We start from the raw sequence: 26,112 nt of genomic DNA on the forward strand, positions 1-26,112 counted from the left end.
TCGTTAATCCGAAAACGAAATAAGGTTCGTTGTTCCGAAGGTTCGTTAATCCGAAAACGAAAAAAGGTTCGTTGTTCCGAAGGTTCGTTGATCCGAAAACGAAATAAGGTTCGTTTTCCGAAGGTTCGTTAATCCGAAAACGAAATAAGGTTCGTTAATCCGAAAACAAAATAAGGTTCGTTAATCCGAAAACAAAATAAGGTTCGTTAATCCGAAAAATGAAAACCGGGAAAGCAGAGGCAGAGGCAAGGGTAGGGGGGCGGGGGACACTTTTGCCGTTCAATTATTATGAGGATGGGAAGGTAAGGGCGGCCGAACGAATTTTCGTTGGGGGTAAAGCCAAAAAATGAAACTCATACGTCAAAATGGGCACTTTGGTGATATTTTCACCTTAAGATTATCATCTGCTTGAAGTCATTGTGTGTTTGATAGTGATTAAGTAGAGAAAACCTTTTTGAAGTGACTTCTTATTATGGCAAAATGTATATTTAGGCTTTATTTTTCGGGAGAGAGTATGAGCGAGCGGCTTGGTAAAGCAAATTCAAAGGTTTTTTGTGGTCAATTATTCTTAAAATGGCATTATTGCGAGGTGTTGCGAGCGTGAATCACAAATTAAAACTTTAGGTTATTTCAATAAAAAATGAAAATTAGTTTTTAAAAATCCGAGCAGATTTCTGCTGTCATGAAAAAGATGTGCATCTAACTAAAGAATTAACACGAGCGCAAAACGCGAGCTTAAACATACTGACCAGAAAAGGAACCTGTTAAAGAAAGCATTTAGTGACCTTTTTAGGATGCATATTTCACCAATCGAATGAGAGTGCGAAGCGCAAGCTGAAAATTTTCAATATTCCAGCCTGAAAACTTAACTTGTATACTTTAATAAGAGTATTTTATTTCGAAAAAACATGAAAAACGGCATATTTATTTTTGAAAAAGGAACTTGGAAAATATTAATTCCCATGTTTTTTTTTCATTTTTGATGCCCCCTGCCTCCCTCCCGACCTGATCTAAAGGGGACATTTTAAGAACTTTTTGCAGTTAGCCATGAAGACGATGTGTGTTTTAACCAATGGCGGCGGAACGTTTTTTTTTGGGGGGGGGGCAAAGCAAAAAAAGGGGCCAATAGGGGCAATTTGGTGCAAACGGATATTTTCACCATTAGATTATCATCTGTGTAAAGAGGTTGTGTGTTTTGTAGTAACTAAATTGAGCACAATTTTTTAAGTGATCACTAAAGTTATATATCTACGTTCATTTCTGCGAGCGTAGAGAGCAAGCGGTTTGGGGGAAAAAGTCAAATTTGAAGATGTAAAATTCACCTTTTTGGTCAATTACTGTTAAAAGGGCATCCTTGTGAGATGTTGCGAGCGAATCACGTGCTCAAACTTTTGGAAATTTCATGTGGGCCTAGAATGATAATATTGATATAGATATTATTTACCCAGGGAAGCCACTTCAGTTCTGAAAACTATTCTCCCAGCTATTATTTTTTTTTACAAGAATGCTTAGAATGTCCAGTTTTCAGGTTGAAAAATCGGAAAAATTTGGCTCACGTTTCTTGCTCGCATCAAGTATTGTTTATTGAGGAACTCATTCTATTCCTGGTTACAAAACAGAAGTATGAAATGTCCCGTTTTCAGGTTGGAATATCACAAATTTTAAGCTTGCGGTTCGCGCTCTCATTATTTAGTTCGTGAGATATATATTCTATTCATGAGTCGCTAAATGCAGTCCTTAAAAGATTACTTTCTGAAGCCTGTTGCATAAAACTTTTTACCTGAGAAAACTCTGGTAAAAAATGAAAACTAAGGTTAGTCTGATTTCCGCTACAGACTTTAGCACAGGGCAAAAACTCCTGTAAAAACAACCTGAGTTTTCTCAGGTAGAAAGTTTCATGCAACGGGCCCCAGGTCAGTATATAAACAAATTACAGCTCGCCCTCGCATTAATTCTTTAGAAAGATACACATCTTTCTCACGATTACAAAAAATGCTCCGAATGCTCACTTCACGTCTTGTTACATGAAATGTCTACTAGTTTGAGCTTGCGATTCGCTTTCAACATCTCACAAGGATCATTATTAGTATTATTTTTATTTTTATTACCAGCAGAAGCTGTTATTAAAAATGACATCCCCTCCAATACAAATCCTATTATCTAGAGGTTGCTCGCACGCTTCCAACACACTTGATCCCCTGCATCTGAAACCATTTGCTTATAGGCAGCAATTGCTCAGATAAAATCGAAATTAGCTTATGCTTGATCAGGGCGCCTATGATCTTAATGAAATACATGCTTTGGCCCCAACACACGCATGTATCATCGATTGTTATTACTATCATTGCATAATATCGTGTAATCTTGTAATGACAACATCGTTTTTGTTACCAAAATGAATTATTTTCATTTTCGGAAATACGAACCTTATTAAATTTTCGGATTAACGAACCTTATTTCGTTTTCGGATTAACGAACCTTCGGAATTACGAACCTTATTTCGTTTTCGGATTAACGAACCTTCGGAATTACGAACCTTATTTTGTTTTCGGATTAACGAACCTTCGGAATTACGAGCCTTATTTCGTTTTCGGATTAACGAACCTTCGGAATTACGAACCTTATTTCGTTTTCGGATTGACGAACCTTCGGAATTACGAACCTTCGGAATTACGAACCTTCGGAAATACGAACCTTCGGAATAACCGAACCTTCGGAATTACGAAGCTTCGGAATTACGAATGTATGCGTAGCCCTATGCCATGTACATGATGTACACCCCGTTAAATCACCAAAACGAATAGAAATTCTAAATAACGTTTTGCAAATGAGACAGGCCTTTTTGGAGGGGGGAGGGTGTACAATAGGCTGTTTTACAGAATCATTTACAATCATGACTTGCTTCGTTTTCTCGCACCGAATTTGGTTAAGTATGTTAAAAACGAGGAGTATGTAAACTTGAATAAACTCGATGAAAATGATTTTTTCCCGGAAAGTTAACACTTTATGACATTATATAGTCCTGAAAAAAATGCCTAAAACCTACCATTCTCACGATCAATCATATTTTACTGACAACTCCATGCACGAGAAATAAAGTTACTAAAACAGTGATGATGAATACAAATCTTACCTGAAGTCAGAATCTTACTTATCAATTTGTTAGAGCTGATGATGAATTTTGGATTGATCGGCACAATCGAAGGAAAGTTTATCAGTCCACTGCTGCACATTTCTCCAGGAAATGCTGGTAACATGAGAATAGAAACGAACAGGGCAAAGAAATGCTCAAGGTCTGCTCCATATTGAATACGAGTAAGATGTGTGCCCATTCGTCAAAAGAACCAACTATTCATACCCCATGCATCCCAAACATTTCTAGCCAATTTACAAATATTTCCGTCACACTATTCACCTCTCTTATCATTTGGAACACATTCATTCTAATTCCTGTCAAGGCGTGGGTATAACAATAATCCTCTAGGCCTACATATTGATTTTTAATTCGACTCAAGCTACCTGCATTCCTGGTAACTGCCCCCATGCCCTAATCTCTTGCAAGAACTTCCGTCTGATCCTGATATTATTCCGCACACTGTGATTTCCTTGAGTCTCCATAATAGGAGACTGGCGTATTAATAATTATTCTTCCTCTAAACTCTTCTTTCCTACACTGTAAGAATCAGGGCCAGGCTGTTTGCAGACGGTGACGAAGAGGAGCAGGATAGATCAGACAGCGTCCTTAAAATTTATCCTTAAAATAAAAGAAATTCCTGCAGCAGAGTCTCGAGAACACCTGTAATCTTACCAGATTGCGTAATCTTACAGGAAATTGGTATTTGATGTATGGAATCTTACAAATTTTCTTCAATAAAACACCCTTTTTCCATTTTTAAACAGTCCTGTTCCGTTAAATTGCAGAAAAAATCATGTTTTATGAATTTACGGAATGATTCTGTTACTGCTTTGTTACTGCAAAATTTTCTCTCTCTCTTTTCTGTAAAATCACGGTTTTTTTTAACAGTGTATACAAGTAAATTTACAAAGAACATTAAGTTCATATCTTAGAGAGCTTCATAATATTTTAATAATTGATGCAAACACAAGGCATTAATCTGAACCCTTTTCTTCAGGGAGTGATACCAACACAGAGCCTCAGAGGAATAAGCATATTCATAGGTTAAGATGAGTGAGCACACAAACATAAAACAAACATTAAACGATCTCAGGAATGGTTAATAAGGTACCGAACGATCGGGAAGGGGGAGGGTTGAGCATTTTTCATTTTTGTCTTGTTTGGGGATTTTGCTTGTCTAAATGTCTTTTTGATCGTTACTGTGGTGATGGAGACCTATTACCTTTTTTAGTATTAAATGCTGCATCCACCCATGGTTACCATTAAAGTGTTTCTCCCTGAGTTAATGGGAATAGGGAAGGGGTATCGATTTCAATTCAATGAATAAGATCAATGAAATGTTAATTTGTAATGATATACAAAAAACAAGACAACGTCGTACATTTAACATTCACAGTTCACACAAAATAATAAATAGTTAAGATAAATCGCTCAAGGATGCAACAAATCTTTCAGGCAATTTATCTGTTCATGTATCTATTTTTCCTATCAATGGACAATAGCGAGCAAGGTGTAGCATTAATTTATTTATGGTGATGGATGATTCATACATCCCGAACTTACCAATAAAGAAATATTTCATGAAAGGTTAAATACTTCCAAATCTCACAATATTCACTTCCTGCATGAAGACTTGATAAGGAAGCTCTCTTATACATGTAATAGCAGTTCACTGTACTAAAATTTTGTATGTTTTCTCTATGCAGTGAACATACCTTTTTCATGGAGCAACAATTATCTTGGTACTGTCAACCAACCCAAGTTATTTTGTATCAATGGCAAATATTGGATCTCCTTGCAAAAGTCGGGAGTTTATAAATGTCATTAAGATTAATCTGTGTCTCTTATTCAAATTTATTGGTATTTGTGCTCTCTGGGATATTGAAGTTCGGTATTTCCTTTTTCTTGTTTTGAATATATGGAGTTTGAACTGGAATGTATCGGTACTTCACTTGAATTAATTGTGTTTTTAAACATTATTTTTATTCTATTTCAAATAGCAGGATTATCTGACTGCTTTAACCTTTTAATTCACATAGCATTCACATATCCTAATGCAATATAAAAAATGGGAAGCAAAATCTTTGAATTAAGCAGAGCAGAAGATTACAAGGATCACTTCTGGTATCAAAGCAAATGCTAACAAATGAACTATGTAAACAAAATATTTCAGTTTACAATTAATCCTAAACTTGTTAAAGAAAAAAATATCTCCTGGCATTAATCAGCCTCAACTGAAACAAAATCAATATACATGAACATGATTTTTTTTTAATGTATCAGAGACAGGGGAATATGCACTTGGGCTTATGGACGATTTTTCTCCTATTAGAGTCCACATAGATAGTCATTGTGTGTAATTCTACTGTAATTAGAATGAACAGAAGCATGAAGATAAAAAACCTAAATAGAGTTAGATAAATAAGAAGGTTCATAAGAACACCAAATCTGTACCATATTGAATGTTGCATTTCCAACTTTTGTACACTGAGTATATACGTATGTAATATTTAGTTGATATAGTAATACTTTATACTGTACATTTTTTTATTTAGTTTTGCCAATCATCTTGTATAATATATATTACTCAGTACTTTTTGTAAAATTCTTAGATACATCGTTATATAGAGCTCTAGAAATACAATGTTTCATGATTATGATTATTATTTTAATTTAGCATTTCTTAGAATGTGCAAACTTGACTTAAAAATTGATGAAACAAAGCTCAACTTAAAAAGCCTTGTATTTCACTCATTTGATAGTAAAATCACTAATATGAAAATTATTTACTGCTCAAATTTGCATATTAGTCTTAAAATTATGGTGTCCATGGAACCTACTGTACAGTACTGTAAACACCATTGTTTTTCTTTTCGTTTCACATGCAGTAGTAACAATTAGGTTTCAAAATAGCAAGAAACATATATGAGTTGCAAGGTAACTAAAAGTTACTTTGATGTAAAATATTTTATATAATTCCTATTCTTGTAAATATTTCAACAATTCTGTTTTGTTCTCTTCAAAAACATGTACAAATGATGCATGTTATATTCCAATAGGTTTCTTACCCATATCCATGTTCCAAATAAAATAATACAGTCTAAAAATACATCCTGAGACATATAGGAATGAATATTTTTTGAGCGATATATCATTATTTGAATACTGTGGCACTCTCTATACAATTGCAGTAGAAAAACTAAACAAAGAAGAGTTGAATGAAATCTATATCCCAACTCCTAAGCCAATTGAGTGCCTTGCTTTGTGCATCTGACAAAAGAACATCTGACTTCATTTAAACATTTCAGTATATATCTGAATTGCATAACATAAAATAAGATCGCAAAAAACCCATTATATTAAAAAGGTCTCCTTTTGAATTTTTTTTCCCTTTTTATTTTTTTTTAATTTTTTTCATAATGAAAGTATACGAAACCTGGACAGAACTTGTTCTCTTTCCTCAGCATCACTCCAGATAAGAGAAGAAACATAATTGCCAGAAAATGACCCTCCCCGGAAAAAAAAGATTAAATAAATTTAATTCATGGGTGAGTTACAGAGATTGTGAAAATATATTACAATAGTTACCAGTTTCAAACATCGGCTCAGAATTTCCTGGCTAAAAATACAAACAATTCCCAGAGACATCATAATTTAAGACACTTTGATAAGCCTTTCTAAACTCTAATGTTTTCAACATTTTAATGTTATTTTCTTTTCCAAATATAATTAAAACAAATCAAAACAACCAATGCAAGAACTAAAAATAAGATTTGTTTTCATTTTATAAATACTGGTACTACTCCCTGTTGAGACCTTCAGATTGCTATTTTATGCCAACGTGTATACCATCGTCAATTATCAGAATGAGACTTTACTAGATCTGAAAGTGTCAAGAAATCACCTTAAGTACTGAACATGTGCACACAAAAACCTTATGAAAAACAATTAGGCACTTAATTTGATACAAAAAACAACACATGGAATGATTTATACACTTACAAATTATAAAAATTCATAATGAAAAAATAAATTATACACCTTGAAAGAACAAATAAACGAAATGGAATGAACTATAAACTGTCTTCATATCATAATTATTTTGACAGAACAATTAACAAATTATCATGGAATGAATTACACACTACAGTATCAGCATATTAGAATGTTTATCAAAATCACACACACATTAATACATTTCTTCGTTTTTTTTGATATTTTACAACTGTCTGAGATTGCAAAAAGATGTATCCTCAACATTTCTGTTAAAAGTCTAATATTAGCACACAAATTTATTAAAAGAAAAGAAAGTTGTGTTCACAATTCATATAATATTTCATCGTCTTATAGTCTGTGAGATCATGCTTTACATTTCCAAACAATTTCGGTCAAAATATGAATTAAATTTAAGATTTATAGTCTTAAACTCTGTCTGAACCTTTACAGGTTGATTTAAATGCATATACATACATGTACACCATGGTCAAAATATCTCCACAGACAGAATTTATAAGTTCATTTTGCACCCAATCACTGTATTCAGGATTACATGGTCACACACATGCAAATTTACCACTCCCTCTGGAATACATCAGTCAGACGCCACATTGCTGTCTACTATGCTTAATGAAATACATTTGAGTTTTTGCATCCACCAAGATTTTATCTCACATCTGGGTGGTGGGTGGCAAAAGAAATTCATAAAGCGATTTCAAATGAGTCTTATGCACACATCGCATGTCATACATTACAATATACATGTATCTGTGGTTATCGATCCTGAGAAATCTCACTCATTTGCATAATATTTCATGGCTTTTAAGAAACAACCATTTATTTACAATAGTCCATATAGAATATTACTCTTTGAATTACCGTACCTAATCGTGATCATAAATTTTGATTTTTATCCAAACATAATAGTCTTCAGAACTTATGATCATCATCATTAACATGATTGTAATATATATTTTACATTTCTATATGAATTTAAATCTGGATTTTTTACTACATATATTTCCTTTTTCATATACATTTCATATATTTCATAAAGATGATATGACAAAAAATTATGAACTTGATTGAATAAAAGCTATCACAAAAAGAATGCCAGTTTGGACATTGTATTTTCTTAATATTCATTTTATAATAAACATACATAATGTGTTCATAAATAAAATATATTAAATTAAAAAAAGGCAGTTTTCATTTAATTGATGCATAAGTTCAGATCATGGACATAACACATACATTGCATATCGTTTCAAATTACCTTTGCATGCTTGGCATTTTCTGGTGAGGATTCTCATGCAGTCCAAAATGGCATGTCCTCCATCTTTGTTACTCCAAATAATATGTAGCACATTCTGTGAGCTATCCATTGTTTGTAAGTCCTATCTATGGTTAGTCTTGGATGTGCTACTTTTCTTCCTCCCTCGTCAAGTACAGTATGTGGGAATAGACAAAGAAGGACTAAAAAATCAAATTAGAGAGAGGAAGGACAAATCACACAATGCTAATACATAGGAAACCATATCCTAAAAATAAATATCCCTCTATCAAAGTTCTATTGATGGTTCCCGCTGATACACAGTGCGTTTGTATAACAATTTCTCGGCTTGTTCATCAACCAATGAAGTACTTATAAACACTATCTAGTAATGATCTTTGAAGGTTTGCATGGTGGTCTCCCACTCACACACATCGCCTTTTTATGGCCCATAATCAAGAAAGAATATTCTACTGTCTGTCTCTAATCATTCTCTGACCTCTTAACTTCAATTATCTTTCATTTTATTATAACAAACCCTATTTAGGAGTAAAAACAAAATGAATCACAACCGCATCAATATTCTTCAAAGCAAGCCAATCCTTTACAACAATAATGTGCAGAACAAATTGCCTTTCTCTTTTGGTATATGAAGTGCATAGCTTAATCTTGGTCAAGATAAATAAGAAATTACTTAAAGTTGTTGTCCCAAGCAATATGGAATATGAATACATCCAGGCAGGGGCGGATCCAGCATTCGCCAATAGGGGGGCCCGGATTTTTTTTTCAGCCATATTTTCCCCGATCGGCCACTCGAATATGATATTTGCCGGGATTTTTGGATTCTTTGAAGGGGAAGTCTTTTTAGTATTTTCTTAGCTTTATTCTTATGAATAAACATAGATATATAATACCATAATCCTTATTTATGTAATGCGAGCGTGAAGCGCGAGCTATTTTTTGGGGGGGAATCTTATGTACTTTTTCTTAAAGTTTTAAACATTCTGGCCAATCCTGAAAAAATATGTGTATGCAAGTAAATAATTATTACAAACGTGAAGCGCGAGCAGAAATGAACTGATGGAAAAAGTACTGTTAAGGACTTGCTTGCAGTTAGCCATGAAGACGTTACATATTTTTTAAAAATCAAATAATGCGAGCGCGAAGCGGGAGCTGAAATTTTTTGACATTTTTACCTAAGGAATGGAAATTCTAAGCACTTTTTGTAACTTAACAGAATAGGTATTTATAACTAAACGATTGGTGCGAGCGCGAAGCGTGAGCAAAAAAATTCGAGATTTAGACCTATAATGAATGAGACACTCTATTCAAGTTTTGTAAATCATGAAAAAGATGAGGAAGTGGGGATCTTCCTTACATTAATAATGCAAGCGCAAAGCGCGAGCGGAATATTTTTATATACGTTTTGAGCTGATCGAAAATGTATCTATTATGGACTGCTTGAACTTAGCCATGAAGACATTTGACATAGGACCAGGATATTCTATAAGGACATTATGTCATCATAAGAAAATGATGACTATCTTCCTATTTCTCTTCCTAAGTATGAGAGCGCGAAATCTATCAATATTATGGCCTGAAAACTGGACATTTAAAGCACTTTTGTAATTATGCATAAGATGCATGAGTTTAAAATCTATCAATGCGAGCGCAAATCGCGAGCAGAAATTTATGATTAATTGTCATCAAATGGTGATTTTAAGTAGTTTGTTTTAGAATTAATATTAAGATATGCACAACTCACTAATCAAAATGCGAGCGTGCAGCGATAGCTGATACGTTTTGACAATCTGACCTAAATAGGGGTATTTTGAGAACTTCATGGAATACAGGAAAATAATAGGTACCTGACAAATCAAAATTTGCGAGCGCACAGCGCAAGCAGAAATTGTTAATATTCAGACCATAAAACAGAAAATTTTTAAATAAAACAAAATAATGAAAGTTCAATTTCCCAGCTGAAATATGTTTTGTATATTGAATTCAGAATTTGATATTTTAAGGTCCATATTGAGCAAGATATCACCTAAAAGGCAATGCGAGCGCAAAGCGCGAGCGAAATTTTATATCCCGACATGAAAGATTAAAAAAAAATATATTTTCCAAGTCTTCCCCTTATCTAATTTTATTCACTCATCTTCCTCCTCTTACATGCTTGCCTTCCTTCTTTTCTCCTCTCTTTTCCCTTTTTCTTTTCTTTTCTTTTCCCTTTTTTTTTCCTTTTTTTTGACTCCGCCAATAGGGGGGGCCCCGGGACCCTCCGGCCCCCCTGGATCCGCCTATGCATCCAGGTGCTGAGCACCGTCTTACCTCAACTGTAAAAGCTAGCGCCCTTCCAGTACTGAGGAACGCAATACCAGCATACTGTACAGAGATGGGTACTCTTAAAGTCTTGCCAAGGACACCCGTATAGTGTGCATAGAGCCAAAGAGGTAGAACAAATAGACCTAGAATGGTGAATGTCCCAAGTGGTGTCTTGAAATCTAGGTAGATGACATGAAATGTGAATAAATTGAATAAATATATTGTAATTAATATCATCATCACCATCTTGTTAATCACTGGCGATGACATCAGAATCATCATTACCTCATACATCATAATCAATATCACACTACCTCCGCAATCATCATAGTCATCGGGATCTGCAATTGCCATCCGTCATTATCACCACTTTCATATCAGTATCATTTTGTCAGCATCATCATCACCATCATGAAGATTAGATAATGATGTTGATGCTGTCAATGCTGCCGATGATTATGATAATGTTTATGGTAGTCAGACTGATGATGGCAGCCATGATGATGATGAGGAAGCATAAGAATAGGAATGCATTACATATACTGTGTTCTCTGTTCAGCCCTAACATTGACCTTCAGGGCAATGAACATTTCAATGATGGAATCACCCAGACTAAAGCTGGCTATTGCGTTGAATCCATTTCAAAATCATCTGGGGGGTGTTTCACAAAGATTTAAGTATGACTTAGAGTCGCACTTAAATACCGACTTGTGTACGGTATGAAAGGCTTGACCGCATTGGTCAGATCGTGTAATGAGGACGCGCACTACTGCGTATCTATCAATAAGATCGCGCGTTGCATATCATGTACGCGTCGGCATTTAAGTGCGACTCTAAGTCATACTTAAATCTTTGTGAAACAGCCCCCAGATCCCCAAAAGTGTTTGACTTACTTTTTTCCATAACTTTGTTAACAATCCATGGTGCTTGAACTTTACTTGTTTTCCACTGAGCACCCAGACTATGTGTACAGACAAACACTAACCACTCCATGGCTGCTATGAAGTAACCCCACTGAAACAAGACATGAGAAGAAAGAATGATTAAAATAACATGAAAGATGAAGGATACATATCATTATTGTTTTCATGAACCATGATCCCAAGAGACAAGTAAGAAAAAAATCTTAAAAGTTTGCTCTTGATCTCTGGCCATTTAAATGGGTAAATAAAACAGTGATTTAATAACTGTCAATACAATGATAGCATAGCCATTGCGTGAGACCATTAAAGGCCAAAAATGTTGTGTTAATATAAATTTGACAGACTATTTCAACATTATCCCCAAAAAAATTCCTCATTTTTTTATTTTAGCCTTTTGGGGGACACTTTGTGAAATCGTGCAATATTGTTTAGGATATTTAACAATTATTTCAGGATTGTAAGTCATGAATTCTAACTTTGTAAAAGGGCATTGTAGTATTCTAAAATCACTTATATCATTCTGTTGCTGGAATGGAAAGATTGCACATCTGGATTTTGTCTGTCTAGTAGTTTGCTTCAATGAGAAGATATTCTATAAATTTATGCCCAGTCTAGACACTATCTTGAAAAGGCTAAGCTACTGCACCAGGTAAAACAGGAAGACTATCACATGCGACCACATGGTCGCGCATGATATCCACTGGTCAATGGAAGCCCCCCCCCCCCCCCGATCACATGGAATATACTAAAGTGATATGACAGCCACATTTTTCACTCTCCTCAACACTTTTTTGATGCAGACATGCAGTTTTGTCTACTGAGCAGCATTACATATGAAGAATAATCGTGTCTTACAAAATAAACAAAATACATATAAGTCATGCTTGCACTATTAAAATTGACAAAAACATACCTTGAATAATCTGCACCATAGCATACCCCGCCCTAGATTGTCAATAACAACATCAAACTAAGAAGAAAAGACAGTGAAGAAAATAAAACAAATATAAGTGAAATAAAAATAGAATTTCATTATGATAATAAAGTCTCAAAACTATACATTTTCATTAATTCATACATCTCGTGCTTATCAAAATTTATAAACAAATTCATTTTCTGGATGGTTTCACTTGAAAATAAAATAAAAAGTAAAGCTTCTTTGTATACAGTATAATGTAACCAAAAATGCCCCACCTTCATCATCTGTTGTACATACTAAAAACCATATGGTAGTGATTTATTTTTTTCATTCAACAAAATAGTAACACTATGAGATAAAGTATGGTGAAGTAATAAAGAACATGGTGGCAAAATAATAAAGGAATATACTCATACCCAGGCACCAAATGCTGAAGTCTGTTTCAGCTTTCTTGCCAGTGCACCATCAAATCCTGAAAATAGAGAGATAAAATAAACATTTCACATGATCTGCTCATTCCAAATCTCATACAGCAAATGAAAAGCATCAAATGGCAGACTGTAAAATAGTAATAATTTAAACTTGAAAGGCCTGTGCACCAGCAATGACTCCAGTTCCAACCCATTAATATCTGGGTAATGACTTTTTGTCTAGAACCATCGCTTGACAGTGGCAAAACTTTCATTTCAATACCTAGTCTATATGCATTGAAAATGAACTAATAGTACATGTCTAGCAAAGTCACTGGTGGACAAGCAGAAGAGGTCCATGCATTTGACAGAATAAAATGGTTCCAGGCTTGTTTTCTAGCTAATTTCTGAATTCAGATTGAAAACAATAACAATTAATTAATATTGATTTATTAATATAATAGTAAGCTCTCTGTATGCACTTTAGATGTAAGACATTATTATAAAACAAAGTAATACAACTTTTTTTATAGGAAGCAAGCAGTAAATGACTTTGGAAAGTATGATCATTTGCAAAACTATAAAGAGATCTTTTGAGAAACCAATAACTCACCATCAAGTATTGACTGAGCAAGGTAAAGGCTAATGAAGACTACAGCATTTGTAGAGTAGAAGAAACAACTACTGAAGACCAAGGCCAGACGAATATACCCTGTAAATGATCACGAAAATTGTTCCCTGCATGGTTACATCTATAGGCCTACAAATATGGTAAGAGTTCAATACTATACCCCCACTAAAATTTATTTTAAAAAGTATGGAGAAGATTTAGAAAAATTATATTGAGCCCTAATCTAGAACATTTAGGATGGAATTTAAGTAGAATAAATGGCTCTATTCCATCAAAATTTCATACAGGAATGAGCATTTAGTCAGAAAAATAAAATTCCTATCATTTCATAATCTCTCAAAATACTTCCGCTATCAGCGCTTTCTCACAGGCATAGTGGTCAGAGATGTTAACTGCAGTGCCATTAATAAGATGAGTTTGAATCCCAACCGGAGCAAGTTACAGAAAAAAAACAGGATTTTCAGAGTGAAACCAAAGTACATCACAAGTCTAAACCTCCTTTTTTTGGTGAGGGGTACATATGGAAATCTTATATACTCATATTGTTGTTATATTGTCCAACTTGTTGGATATTCATCTTGTTTGCATGCATGAATACCAAGTGTAGGCCTAACAAATAAAAGAATATACTGTATTCATAAATGGTAAATTGCCAATTTGTCCCCTTACCACGTGGTCTTCTTTCATTTAGTCTGTCATTCCGTCTAACAACCATTTGGTCCAATAATCATTCGGTCCAATCGTCACTTCATCTAATCATTTTGTCTATGACCATTTTATCTGATAACCAGTGGGTCTAATATCCATTTCATTTTCATTAATTTTGCAAAATTAACACTTAGTCCAGTTAGACCAAATAGTATTTTGACTAAATGGCTATTGGACCAACTGGTTATCAGAAAAATGGTGAGTATACAAATTTGCATTCAGACTTTGTGAATAGTGGACGAACTGACGGCGGACCAAACGATAGTAGACGAGTTGGCGATTGGACAAACTGGCATTAGACGAATTGGAAATAAACCTACATAAATCAATGTGCAACAAATACAAATTGTTGACACATACCTTATAAATTCATTGCTGGGATATTTACAAATCCATCCTTAATTTATAAATGAATTAATTACAAGAGTATTGGAGAATATATTAGCATTCAGTATTATGATTAAATTTTTTATCTTTTTGAAACTGCTATCTAAATAATAGAATCATTATTCATCAGGTCATTGAAATTCATTTCAAGCATAATCTCAGACTGATAAATAGGTCTATTTCTGTCAGGGATATGCTCCGCTAAGACTTTGTCTGGCTCTGCGGCATCCCCTGCATCAATAGACCGTTGACGGCCATTGGGCTTGAAATGGTGGAGGTTCGACCACACTTAACTACAGCGTCTATGGAGAAAGGTGCGCTAGCCCACCCTCGATTACCAGAAGCGGATCTAGAGGGGGGTTGGGGGGTTGCAACCCCCCCAAAAAAAAAAAAAAAATCCGGGGACAATTTTTTTAAATCTTATTTTTTTTTACACTTGTAATTTTATTTTATTCTATTTCTTTGTATTTATTTCATTTATTATTATTATTATTAACCAAAAATAGTGGTGGTTTAGATGCAAGAAAACACCATTTCCACACACAGATTTTCAAAAATTTTCCCTACTGTGGGAGGGGGACACCTCGCATACCACCCAATCCCCCCCCTTCTAAAAAGCTGGATCCGCCCCTGATTACTGCACAATTCAAACTTTTGATGGGCAAAAAGAGCGGAATAGTAAAGAGAAAAAAAATAGGGAATGTAGTCAGCTAACCAGTTTTCGGAAATACAAGCTAGAAAATACTGAATTTGTATGACTAACATTCAGAAGTGCAACAATCCAATCAGAGCACGAACTGAACAATACAGGAACTCATTCTTCCCATCCACTTTCATTGAGTAGTAATCACCTGAGTGACGCTGTCATCAACTCAACATCGACAAGCTCATTCAAGAAGGCCATCGACAGAACCTTCTAATCCTCACTCCGCCCTCTCTCACCCAATGCGTTTATGCCCAGGAGGGCCCTGCATCGTACACATCCAGATCTAGGATTAGGTTCTTTGATCGTTCACTGTCATGTTTGTAATGCAACTAAGCGTACGGACATGCCAGCCAATCACGTTTGTGTTACTATTTTCTGTTCATGAACTGGCAATAGAAACACGAAGGTGATTGGCTGGTGCATTCATATCAATCATATGCTTGGCTGCATAACAAATATGACGGCAAATGATTAAAGAAAACCTCGCTGATTCTGCATGTTTTTCATAAAAATTCAGTATTTTCCAGGATATGTTTCGGAAAGGTGGTAAGCTGATCATTAGACCAAAAGAGCTCTTCAGATTCTGTATTTTGGTTGTTTCGTTCAAGATAATATATAAAAATAAAAATCTAGATAAAACCCAGTCACCTGAACTGGTGGTCCTGATTACGCATACAGGCTCGAGCACTAACACACTACCGTCGGTGAGTGGGGATGATAGCAAAATGTCAGAAATTGTTAAATAAATCCCCAGAAACGAAGGTTATTAGGAATATTCCTGTCTAGCTGATTATATTCAATATCATTTGCTCTTTATTGCTGCGCCCCTTTTTGCCAGTAAAAGGGGGAATTAAGCAGTAATCGAGGATGATCGAGCTCGCCCTTTTCTCCATAGACGCTTAAAAGCGCGGTCGAAGCTCCACCACTACGAGCCCCATGGCTGACATCAGTCTGTGTGAACAAGAAAATCAGAAAATGTTTTTAAAAAGCTCCTCCAAAACAGCAGATAGTAAAATCTCTACTTTGGCATTATTATGACGTTAATCTTTATTGTTGCTTTACGGTATTGTTGCAATGTAATTTTGTCATTATTACCATTATTTATCATTATCATCATCATCATCAACTCACTCTCAGACAGTCAGATCGATCATCGATGTCTCTTAAAGTTAAATTACTAAGTCTACACTTAATAGGAAATATTATAGGTCTATCCATAACATGTTTAATTGTTGAAACAATTTTAATTGTATTTGTATGTTGTCTGTTAAATAGACCCAACACAAATCGAAAAGGTTGTCATGGTTGTTGACGTCGCACAGAAGTGAAACAGCACAACGTCAACTACCCAACCAAATATCGTACCCAAATCACGAGTACGAATTCATACGAGGCTAGAGCGTCTACGCCAGAGCTGTGGGGGAGTCAAGCAACTCCTACTCGGTCAAAACACGGCATATGAAACTGAAAGGGCTGAACTAAATTTATTGTTTTCCCTATCAGATCTCATATAATATATCTTTTGAAATGGACACCGAACTAAATTGTTTCATAAACTTACCAATAATGTTGGGGACATACAAGAAAACGGAAGTCATACTGTAGAATTCCAGCAATAAAAAGTCTGCGAACCGTCAACTTTCTCGACATCCCGATCCCGGCGGCGGCTCCAGATTTGTTTTGTCACATGACTTGTTTCTCAGGGATTAGTCTCGTGAAAAGCTTATAGTTGCTAACTCGTGAAAGGAGAATGTTCCAAAAAATACATTTTTACGATTTCCAATATCTTCATGGCTATATCTTAGATACTTGACTGACTTGTTTGTATGAAAAATGGAAAATACGTAAATATTTCCTATCTAAATATATATCATCTACTACTTGCTGTAATATTGCTCGGATCATAAATGATTAGCTCCTTTCTTCAAAACTAATTTCATAATTGCGTGGCTCTCCCATCCGAGACAGTTCCAGATGCGGAAACCGGCGTGGATGCCACTGAAATAGTGCATTTAATTCTTTTTAGTGCATAATCCTGACATGAATTCATCATGATGACGTATTTTATATCACCAAGATATGGCATGGGTAGTTTTAAATTGGCTAAATCATTTTGTTTACTCATATTACTTCTCCAAATCCTGACCTTCTGTTCGGCCTTTTCTGCGATTCATCCTTTGAGTCGCGTCGCCGAACTGCTGGGGGAGGAAACAGACAGAGTTGGCACCCGATTCAGACGGACGAGCTCCAGTATAGATACAAAGTACTACCATTCCTACAACGATTTGAGCCACCTTCTTAGGTTGTATTCTAATGATTACCCATCAATCACAAACTTGTCGAGCATTGGGCAGAGTGTGCAAGGGAAAGAGTTATGGGTGATGCAAATAACAGACAATCCAGGAGTTGTTGAGAATGAAGAGCCGTGGTTTAAATATGTTGGTAATATGCATGGAAATGAAGTCATCGGACGACAGATTCTCATCTACCTCATTGAGTACTTGCTCCTGAATTATGGAAAAGATGAGAGAGTGACGAAAATTGTGGATGAAACCAACATCTATATCATGCCAACCATGAATCCCGATGGATTTCATATGGCTCATGAAGGAGAATGCAGTGGGCAAGGTCCTGCTTCAGGACGGGAAAATGCAAATGGAGTTGATTTGAATCGTAATTTCCCAGACCAGTTCCACACCGACCCAGCAGATAAATGGAAGAATCGTCAGAAGGAGACCATGCTAATGATGAAATGGATTGAGAGCAATCCGTTCGTGCTCTCGTCTAACTTGCACGGAGGAAGCCTTGTTGCCAGTTATCCTTTCGATGACACCCGGAATCATCGTCCAAATCAGCCTGGGAGGTACAGCAAGTCTCCTGATGATGCACTCTTCAAGAAGTTGGCTACTGTGTATTCCAACAATCATCGGGTGATGCATACTAATCCTGGTTGTCCTCATTACAGTGAGAGTTTTCCTGGAGGGATTACCAATGGAGCACAGTGGTATGATGTCCCAGGTGAGGCACCACACCTCTTTCTTTATAATCCATCTCACTTGGACCAACAGGAGTATCAATTTTACTTGTAGACGGGAAGGGGCTACTATAGGTGCAAAGTCTGCATTAAAAAGTGGTCCAGCCTCAGTTGAAAGTTGTTTTAATAATTTAAGAGGAAACTCATAGTTGATTGGGGAAATATTATTAAAACAAATTCAGACAATTATTAAAGAAAGTTTTGAATATAAAGAAAGTTGTAACAAAGAAAGGGTAATCCCAATACCACATCGGGCTTGCACCATATACATGTTAGGTGTACCTCATTAGCAACATACATGTACTGTAGGTGAAGGTGATGAGTTACTCCATCTGCTCAAATACACAAAATATCAATGACTAAAATATAAAGTTTTACTCTTCTTCCAGGCTGGTACAGTCCGCCACTGGCGTATTATCGTACAATAAAAGTTTAAAACTGAGATATCCGTGTTATATTTGAATAACTGGCATGAAATAATAAGTGCTGGAAAAAAAACATAAGTACATAGAAGAATTATGTTGCCACTTGTCACAATCTACTTTTCAAGATACAAATTTTTTCATTTTAAATTTAACCATTCTGTTTTTTCGTATTCTATTTTTTTACACAAACTATTCTATATCAATGACCAAACTTTAAATCTATACTTGGAAAAGGGTGGCTTACATGTAGTGGCAGGTTGGGTCAATGACCCATTATGTTGTCAGACGCAATCTCATTCCATAAGCCTTTTCAAAAATAATGAATCACACGGACTTTTACGGTATCATATTCAATCTTACCCAAGCATTTTAACATCTAGTGCAGAAGATCCCATGTTGAAGAAATGTTTGGAACATACAGTACATGTAATAATAATCGTTTCACTAAAATCAATATAACAAACTATAGATCCTCATGTTGGCCAAGTGTAAATATGTTTTGTATTGCAACTTGCAAGAATTGAAAAACTTATTTCAAGAAAAAAAGAGCCATTTTTATGTACCGTAAATTGATATTGGGGGGGATTAATTCATTTTGTATACAGACTGAGTTAAAGTTTTATTAATTTTCAAAATGAGTGGATTTCATGCCAACACTCTCCCTTGTATTCCTATTTGTGAAGGTGGGATGCAAGATTTCAACTATATGAACAGCAACTGTTTTGAGATCACAATTGAACTGTCCTGCTGCAAATATCCTCACGTTAGTCAACTTACACAGGAATGGGAAGACAACAGACCAGCTCTTCTGGCATATATGGAAATGGTAAGTTACACCAGGGGAGTAAATGCAACTGTATCCCCTTTCAGTTTTTTTTAAGTGATGAACAGAAGATGAAAAGAAAGAAGAAAAGGAAAAAGAAAATTTTCTTGGTTAAATTCGAGCATGGGGCTAAATGTCCAGTAAGCATTAGGAAGATGAGAAAATTTACAGATTTTTAGGTACACCCATATACAGGTTTAAATTAGATCTATTGCCTAATACAGACCAGTCAGACATTAAAAAGCAATTATTTCACAGAATGCAGAATGCATGTATCTCATCGCCTTTCGTATCAGTCACATAATAAATATTTATTCTTTGAAAGAGTTTGAAGATAAATGCGTTCTCCCATTGTATTATTCAACATTCCATTTTTTTGTATCGCCTGCATAGCCAAGCGGGACTATACATGAAGACGATGCTCTTCCAATGGCTGCGGCATCATCAGCACTGAAATCTTCTTAACCAAGGTTAAGTTTTGAAATGTCATAATTTTAAAAGATCATACATATGGACCGATTTCATGAAAATTGGACATAAGGGTAACCAAATGATATTACTGATCATCTTTCCTGAGTTTCAGTCATATGATCGAGGTCAAAGGTCATTTTAGGTCAACAAACTTAATATTTTACTATCAAATGAATGGTATTTTTCTGAAAAATTATTCATGTTTAAAGAAAAGTTAAGTTGTTTTCAAAGTTATCACTGCTGCTATGTACAATGAATCGTGTAAATGTAGGTGAGACTGCAAGATACTGGTATCATTTCTGGATTTGTTCATATTATTGGCTACATCTGATTTTCACCATAAGGCTTTAATACCCTTTGCCCTCTTATAAATCACAATTATCAGAGAGATTTGAGATTTGCATTTAAATTTGCATTTCAACAGATTTTTTATGCTACTGTGCTTAATCAGGATTACAGTCACTGTAGCAGAAATCTGTATTCCTGATTGAGCACAAGAAGTAGTATCAGTAGTACATATATACATGTAGGTGTGACATTAAAGTAGGAAGATCTTTCAACAAAACAAAGAAACTCTGTCTTGTTGGCAGTAAGGCACTGAGTTCACTGATGCATTGTGCATTGTCTGGATATTGCATTGTGCAGGGAATAATAAGGAAATGGGAGCTGTTTTTTTTCTTTGATTTTTAATGTAGCATTAATGTTTGAACAAGAATTAAAGGAAAAGATGGTTGTATTTTGTCACCATTCACCAGGAAGTCTGTACTTAAGTGTGGCAAAATCCTCTTTTTGCCTTTGTGACTTGAATGTAGCTTGAATGTTTTATGGAAGCTTGAATGAATAATTTGTATACTGGTACTAATATGTTGATGGCATATTATGATTGTATAAAGGGAGTGTTTCCTGACGCATCTTGGCTCTGAAAGTAATTTTTAGACAAATTCGCTCAGAGCCAATTAGATAGAATGGTTTTTACAGTGAGCAGTATAAATCACTAATTGTTTCATGAAATATTGATAAGGGCAAGTCCATGATAATTCCCTTCAGATGACAAAAATTCATTTTGACTTTCATGTAAAATAAAACTAGCCAAATAGTTACAATACTATTTCCAAGAAAGCAAAATTCAAATTGCAAATTTATGAAAGAATTGATTGTCTCATTCATATGTGCAATGTATTCAGTAAAGTATAATTTGATAATGAAAATCAATTGAATCTATATTTGTTAATCGGTATGTCTGGAGTCTCATTTTACACAAACAGAAGAGAGAAAGTAGTCCTTTTTATCATATCCCCAAAGTAATAATAATGATAAGCCTCCTGTACCATGAACTTCACTATCAAAGGCACAGTGAGACAAAACGCAATGACATCATGTATTCTGCTAACATTATATTTGTTTCTTTTTTTAAGCAACTGAACAATAAACTGTGTTGGGTTTTACAAATGGCCATGAAATGAAAGCATGAACTACAGTGTACATGTTTGTTTTCTGAACGTACGACCAGGACATGTACTGAATAGGGCAAGATGCTATCTTTCATATGAATTCATAATTATTTCAGTACTCACAGCTGTTATTATTTCAGTAGGCCATTTGTTGCATGTTGACTCAATCGAAGGTTGATTGTTGTTTAATGTTTGCATTAATTGGTTTGTTAATTTGTCATGACTTTAGTGATCAGCAAATCTAGCTACCAAATATACATGTAAGGGTGTTTTTATTTTGAAATCAAATCATATTCTAGCCAAATTTTGGCAAAGACAGCTACAAGGTTTTCATGTTTATCATTATTGAAATGGATTACTCTCTCATACCCTGAATTGTTTTAAAGGCTGTTTTATGTCATACTGATGTCAGTCTCCATATTAATCGAAAACTTGATCAGCATGAAATATACAAAGATAAACATGTTTACATATTTTATATCTAATTCAAAATTTAAAATTAAAGTAAATTTAGGAGATAGTGATGTCCATAATGTACATGTCCACTGTGTATACATACATGTACAAGATTTACTGTCTGACTGCTATGACCATTAGCTTTACTTAAAAGCAGCTGAAGGACTATAAATCACAAATTTATGATTCATGCTGAAAGAGGAAAATGGCAGTCTCCATGGCAATGTCTGATTAAATAACTGATTGATTAGCTCTTTCCACAAGCTTGTACATGTACCAGGGGCGGATCCAGGATTTTGAAATAGGGGGGGCGCCAGCGGCGAGGGAGCGAAGCGACCGAGCGGGGGGAGGGTGTGGGAGGGGGGATACCCCCCTCCCACGGCAAAGACTTTTTCAAAAAATCATGTCCAAAAGTCGTATTTTGAGAGCACCTTTAGAAGAAAAATGCACACTTAAATCACTGTAACTTCATGACTAAAAGACACATACTGACTCATTTAGGAGCTGGTTTCCAGTCACACACCGTATAAGCGGTCATTCAAAACATACATTTGGCAAAGGCTCTTCACTTGCTTGCACGAAAGTATTTTTATTCTCCCCCCCAACCCCCACCCCCCCCCCCGTCACATAAAATCTTCGCTCCTTACGCTGACATATAGCTGCCTATACACAGCAAACGCGGAGTGGGGTCGACTGGTGATTGAGAATATACAATTTTGCTCCTTGATAATTTGTTGGAATGATTGCTTCGGCGAAACTTAGTTGGGGGCAGGGGCGGATCCAGCCTTCGCCAATAGGGGGGCCCGGAATTTTTTTTTTCAGCCATATTTTCCCCGATCGGCCACTCGAATATGATATTTGCCGGGATTTTTGGTATCTTTAAAGGGGTAGTCATATTAGTCACTTCTTAGCTTTATTCTTATGAATAAACATAAATATATAATACCATAATCATTATTTATATAATGCGAGCGCGAAGCGCGAGCTATTTTTTTTTTGGGAATCTTATTTACTTTTTTCTAAAAGTTTTGAACATTCTGGGCAATCCTGAAAAAGATGTGTATGCAAGTGAATAATTATTACGAACGTGAAGCGCGAGCAAAAATGAACTGATGGAAAAGGTACTGTTAAGGACTTGCTTGCAGTTAGCCATGAAGACGTTACATATTTTTAAAAATCAAATAATGCGAGCGCGACATTTTTACCTAAGGAATGGAAATTCTAAGCACTTTTTGTAACTTAACAGAATAGGTATATAACTAAACGATTAGTGCGAGCGCGAAGCGTGAGCAAAAAATTTCGTGATTTAGACCTACTGAACGAGACACTCTATTCAAGTTTTGTAAATCATGAAAAGGATGAGGAAGTGGGGATCTTCCTTACATTAATAATGCGAGCGCAGAGCGCGAGCGGAAAATTTTTATATACGTTTTGAGCTGATCGAAAACGTATTTGTTATGGACTGCTTGAACTTAGCCATGAAGACGTTACATATTTCAACATTCAAATATTGCGAGCGCGAAGCGCGAGCTGAAATTTTTGACATTTCTACCTGAATAATGGAAATTTCAAGCACTTTTTGTAATCGTGGAAAGGATGAGACAAAAACTGAACATTATTGATGCGAGCGCGAAGCGCGAGCGGAAAAATTCTGTACACTCTATTCATGTTTTGTAAATCATGAAAAGGTTAAGCTATTGGAAATTTTCATACATTAATAATGCGAGCACAAAGCGCGAGCAGACAATTTTTTTATTGTTATCTGAAACTGGATAATTATTTAAATGGAGAACAAGGTGCGTATCTGAATAAACGTGTGTTATAGATATCGACCTAGAATTTGGGTATTCTAAATACCTTTTTTTTACCATGAAAATCAATAAAGCAAGCGCAAAGCGCGAGCTAAAAATATATAATATTCAGATCTGAAAAGGGGTCACTTTAAGCTCTGTATTGCAAGCACTTTGTGGAAAAATTGTGAGGTAAAGAAGGATCACAGTTAAAACAGAGCTGATATTTTCAATTATTGTTACTTTGAGTCTTGACATAGGACCGGGATGTTCTATAAGGACATTATGTCATCATAAGAAAATGATGACTATCTTCCTATTTCTCTTCCTAAGCTTGAGAGCGCAAAATCTATTAATATTATGGCCTGAAAATTGGACATTTAAGCACTTTTGTAAATATGCATAAGATGCACGAGTTTAAAATCTAGCAATGCGAGCGCAAATCGCGAGCAGAAATTTATGATTAATTGTCATCAAATGGTGATTTTAAGTAGTTTGTTTTAGAATTAATATTGAGATATACATAACTCACTAATCAAAATGCAAGCGTGCAGCGCTAGCTGATACGTTTTGACAATCTGACCTAAATAGGGATATTTTGAGAACTTCATGGAATACAGGAAAATAATAGGTACCTGACAAATCAAATTTTGCGAGCGCGCAGCGCAAGCAGAAATTGTTAATATTCAGACCATAAAACAGAATTTTTTACACTTTTAAAAAATCAATTTGTGAATAAAACAAAATAATTAAAGTTCAATTTCCCAGCTGAAATATGTTTTGTATATTGACTTCAGAATTTGATATTTTAAGGTCCATATTGAGCAAGATATCACCTAAAAGGCAATGCGAGCGCAAAGCGCGAGCGAAAATTTTATATCCCGACATGAAAGATTGAAAAAAAAAAAATTTCCAAGTCTTAATTCCCCTTATCTTATTTTATTCACTCATCTTCCTCCTCTTATGCTTGCCTTCCTTCTTTTCTCCTCTCTTCCTTTTTTCATTTTTCCTTCCTTTTCCCCTTTTTTTCTTTTTTTTGCTCCGCCAATAGGGGGGGGGCCGGGCCCCTTCCCCTGGATCCGCCTATGGTTGGGGCGCCCTGGATAATATGCCTCTGAATCTACCAGAAAGTGTAAAAGTTAGTTTACATTAAATACAAATATGTCTGACCTATACATTTCAGTGAAAACGTACATGACCAAGGCAGAATGATAATGCTGCGCACGTGGCGCCCGATACAGGGCTTCATCTTTGAGTGAAGAATAATCTCGGGGATAGACATCATTCGCATCGTTGACACTTTCTCTCGCGATCTGTTACTTACAATTTACATGTATTTGCCATAAAGACGGACAAACGCATGTTACAAAAAACACAAAATTTCGGGAAAAAATGATATCCAATCCAACATCTTCACACTGGTCACTGCACTGCAACTCCCGATTACAAGTGGTGCAACTTTCCAACCAATCGACTTGCGCGCCCTGGAATTCCGGAATTTACATATTGCAATGCAGTATGACAGAGGTGCATTTGTGCGAACACAAAGGCCATGAGCGTAAGTTAAAATATAGTTTTGACTAGATCTAGCCCTTGAAATTGACTACATTGTACCAATCCAGTAAATATAACCATCCAAAAAAAAAAAAAAATCCGGCGAAAATAGGGGGGGGCGCGCGCCCGGGGCGCCCCCTCTGGATCCGCCACTGTGTACATATTAACCACCTAATCCATTAAAGGGTGATTTTTTTTTAAGTACACGTACGCCTACATGAATGTTCAACTTGATGTAATTTGCAGGCATATTTCTGACATAAGGACAGTACATTTGTAATTGATGGCATTATGGCAATTTATCTTTGACTAAATAGCTCTTGATTGTATCACTATACTGTAGATTAAGAAGATACATAATTCCACTTGATGGAGAAATCAAACCATATTTCACTATGATTATAAGTAAAAAGGGAAATGAATATATTTTTATTTCATAAGATAAAAGGCAAGAGAAAAAGGTGAATCAGTGGGTAATGCTGTTGATTCCCTCCTTTTCTTGTAAAACCACTTAAATATGGGCGTATACTGTTTGGAAAAATTGCATGACGTAAGCTAAAGTCTAAAATGTCATCAGGGGTAATGAAATTTTATTCTTTTTCCTGTATGAATTAAACTACACTGGTTGCTGGGATGGCAGGGGATAGATGTGGCCTATTAGTTACCAACTAACTCCAGCTTGACTTAAAAAAAT

At 35.4% G+C, this 26,112-nt stretch overlaps 2 protein-coding genes across 2 annotated transcripts in view; one reads left to right on the forward strand and one right to left on the reverse strand.

Moving 5' to 3' along the window:
* Positions 1–4,064: 4,064 nt before the first annotated feature.
* LOC121408929 lies at positions 4,065–17,097 on the reverse strand. The gene is made up of 7 exons (XM_041600650.1): positions 16,976–17,097; positions 13,596–13,694; positions 12,989–13,044; positions 12,567–12,623; positions 11,624–11,744; positions 10,737–10,909; positions 4,065–8,608 (listed from the first exon to the last, which is right to left on the reverse strand). Exons 1-7 carry the CDS (start codon positions 17,010–17,012, stop codon positions 8,555–8,557), a joined length of 597 nt encoding a protein of 198 aa, XP_041456584.1. The 5' UTR covers positions 17,013–17,097; the 3' UTR covers positions 4,065–8,554.
* Positions 17,098–17,339: 242 nt separating this feature from the next.
* Positions 17,340–26,112, forward strand: part of LOC121408927 (carboxypeptidase D-like) — a 38,639-nt gene continuing 29,866 nt past the window's right edge. Inside the window, exons 1-2 of the mRNA XM_041600648.1 lie at positions 17,340–18,432; positions 19,557–19,699. Of these exons, the coding sequence (XP_041456582.1) occupies positions 17,466–18,432; positions 19,557–19,699 (1,110 nt within the window). The 5' untranslated portion in view covers positions 17,340–17,465. The remainder of the gene's footprint in view (positions 18,433–19,556; positions 19,700–26,112) is intronic.

Source organism: Lytechinus variegatus, chromosome 2, assembly GCF_018143015.1.
Source record: "Lytechinus variegatus isolate NC3 chromosome 2, Lvar_3.0, whole genome shotgun sequence".
Taxonomy (NCBI): Eukaryota; Metazoa; Echinodermata; class Echinoidea; order Temnopleuroida; family Toxopneustidae; genus Lytechinus; species Lytechinus variegatus.

Bases quoted from the DNA above. Each gene is read 5' to 3' on its own strand.
- LOC121408929 (XM_041600650.1), bottom strand. From the start codon at position 17,012: ATGACTTCCGTTTTCTTGTATGTCCCCAACATTATTG. The intron at 13,695-16,975 runs GTAAGTTTATGA...GATCATTTACAG, and splicing joins GTATGTCCCCAACATTATTG to GGTATATTCGTCTGGCCTTG. The intron at 11,745-12,566 runs GTATGTTTTTGT...GTCTTGTTTCAG, and splicing joins TATGGTGCAGATTATTCAAG to TGGGGTTACTTCATAGCAGC.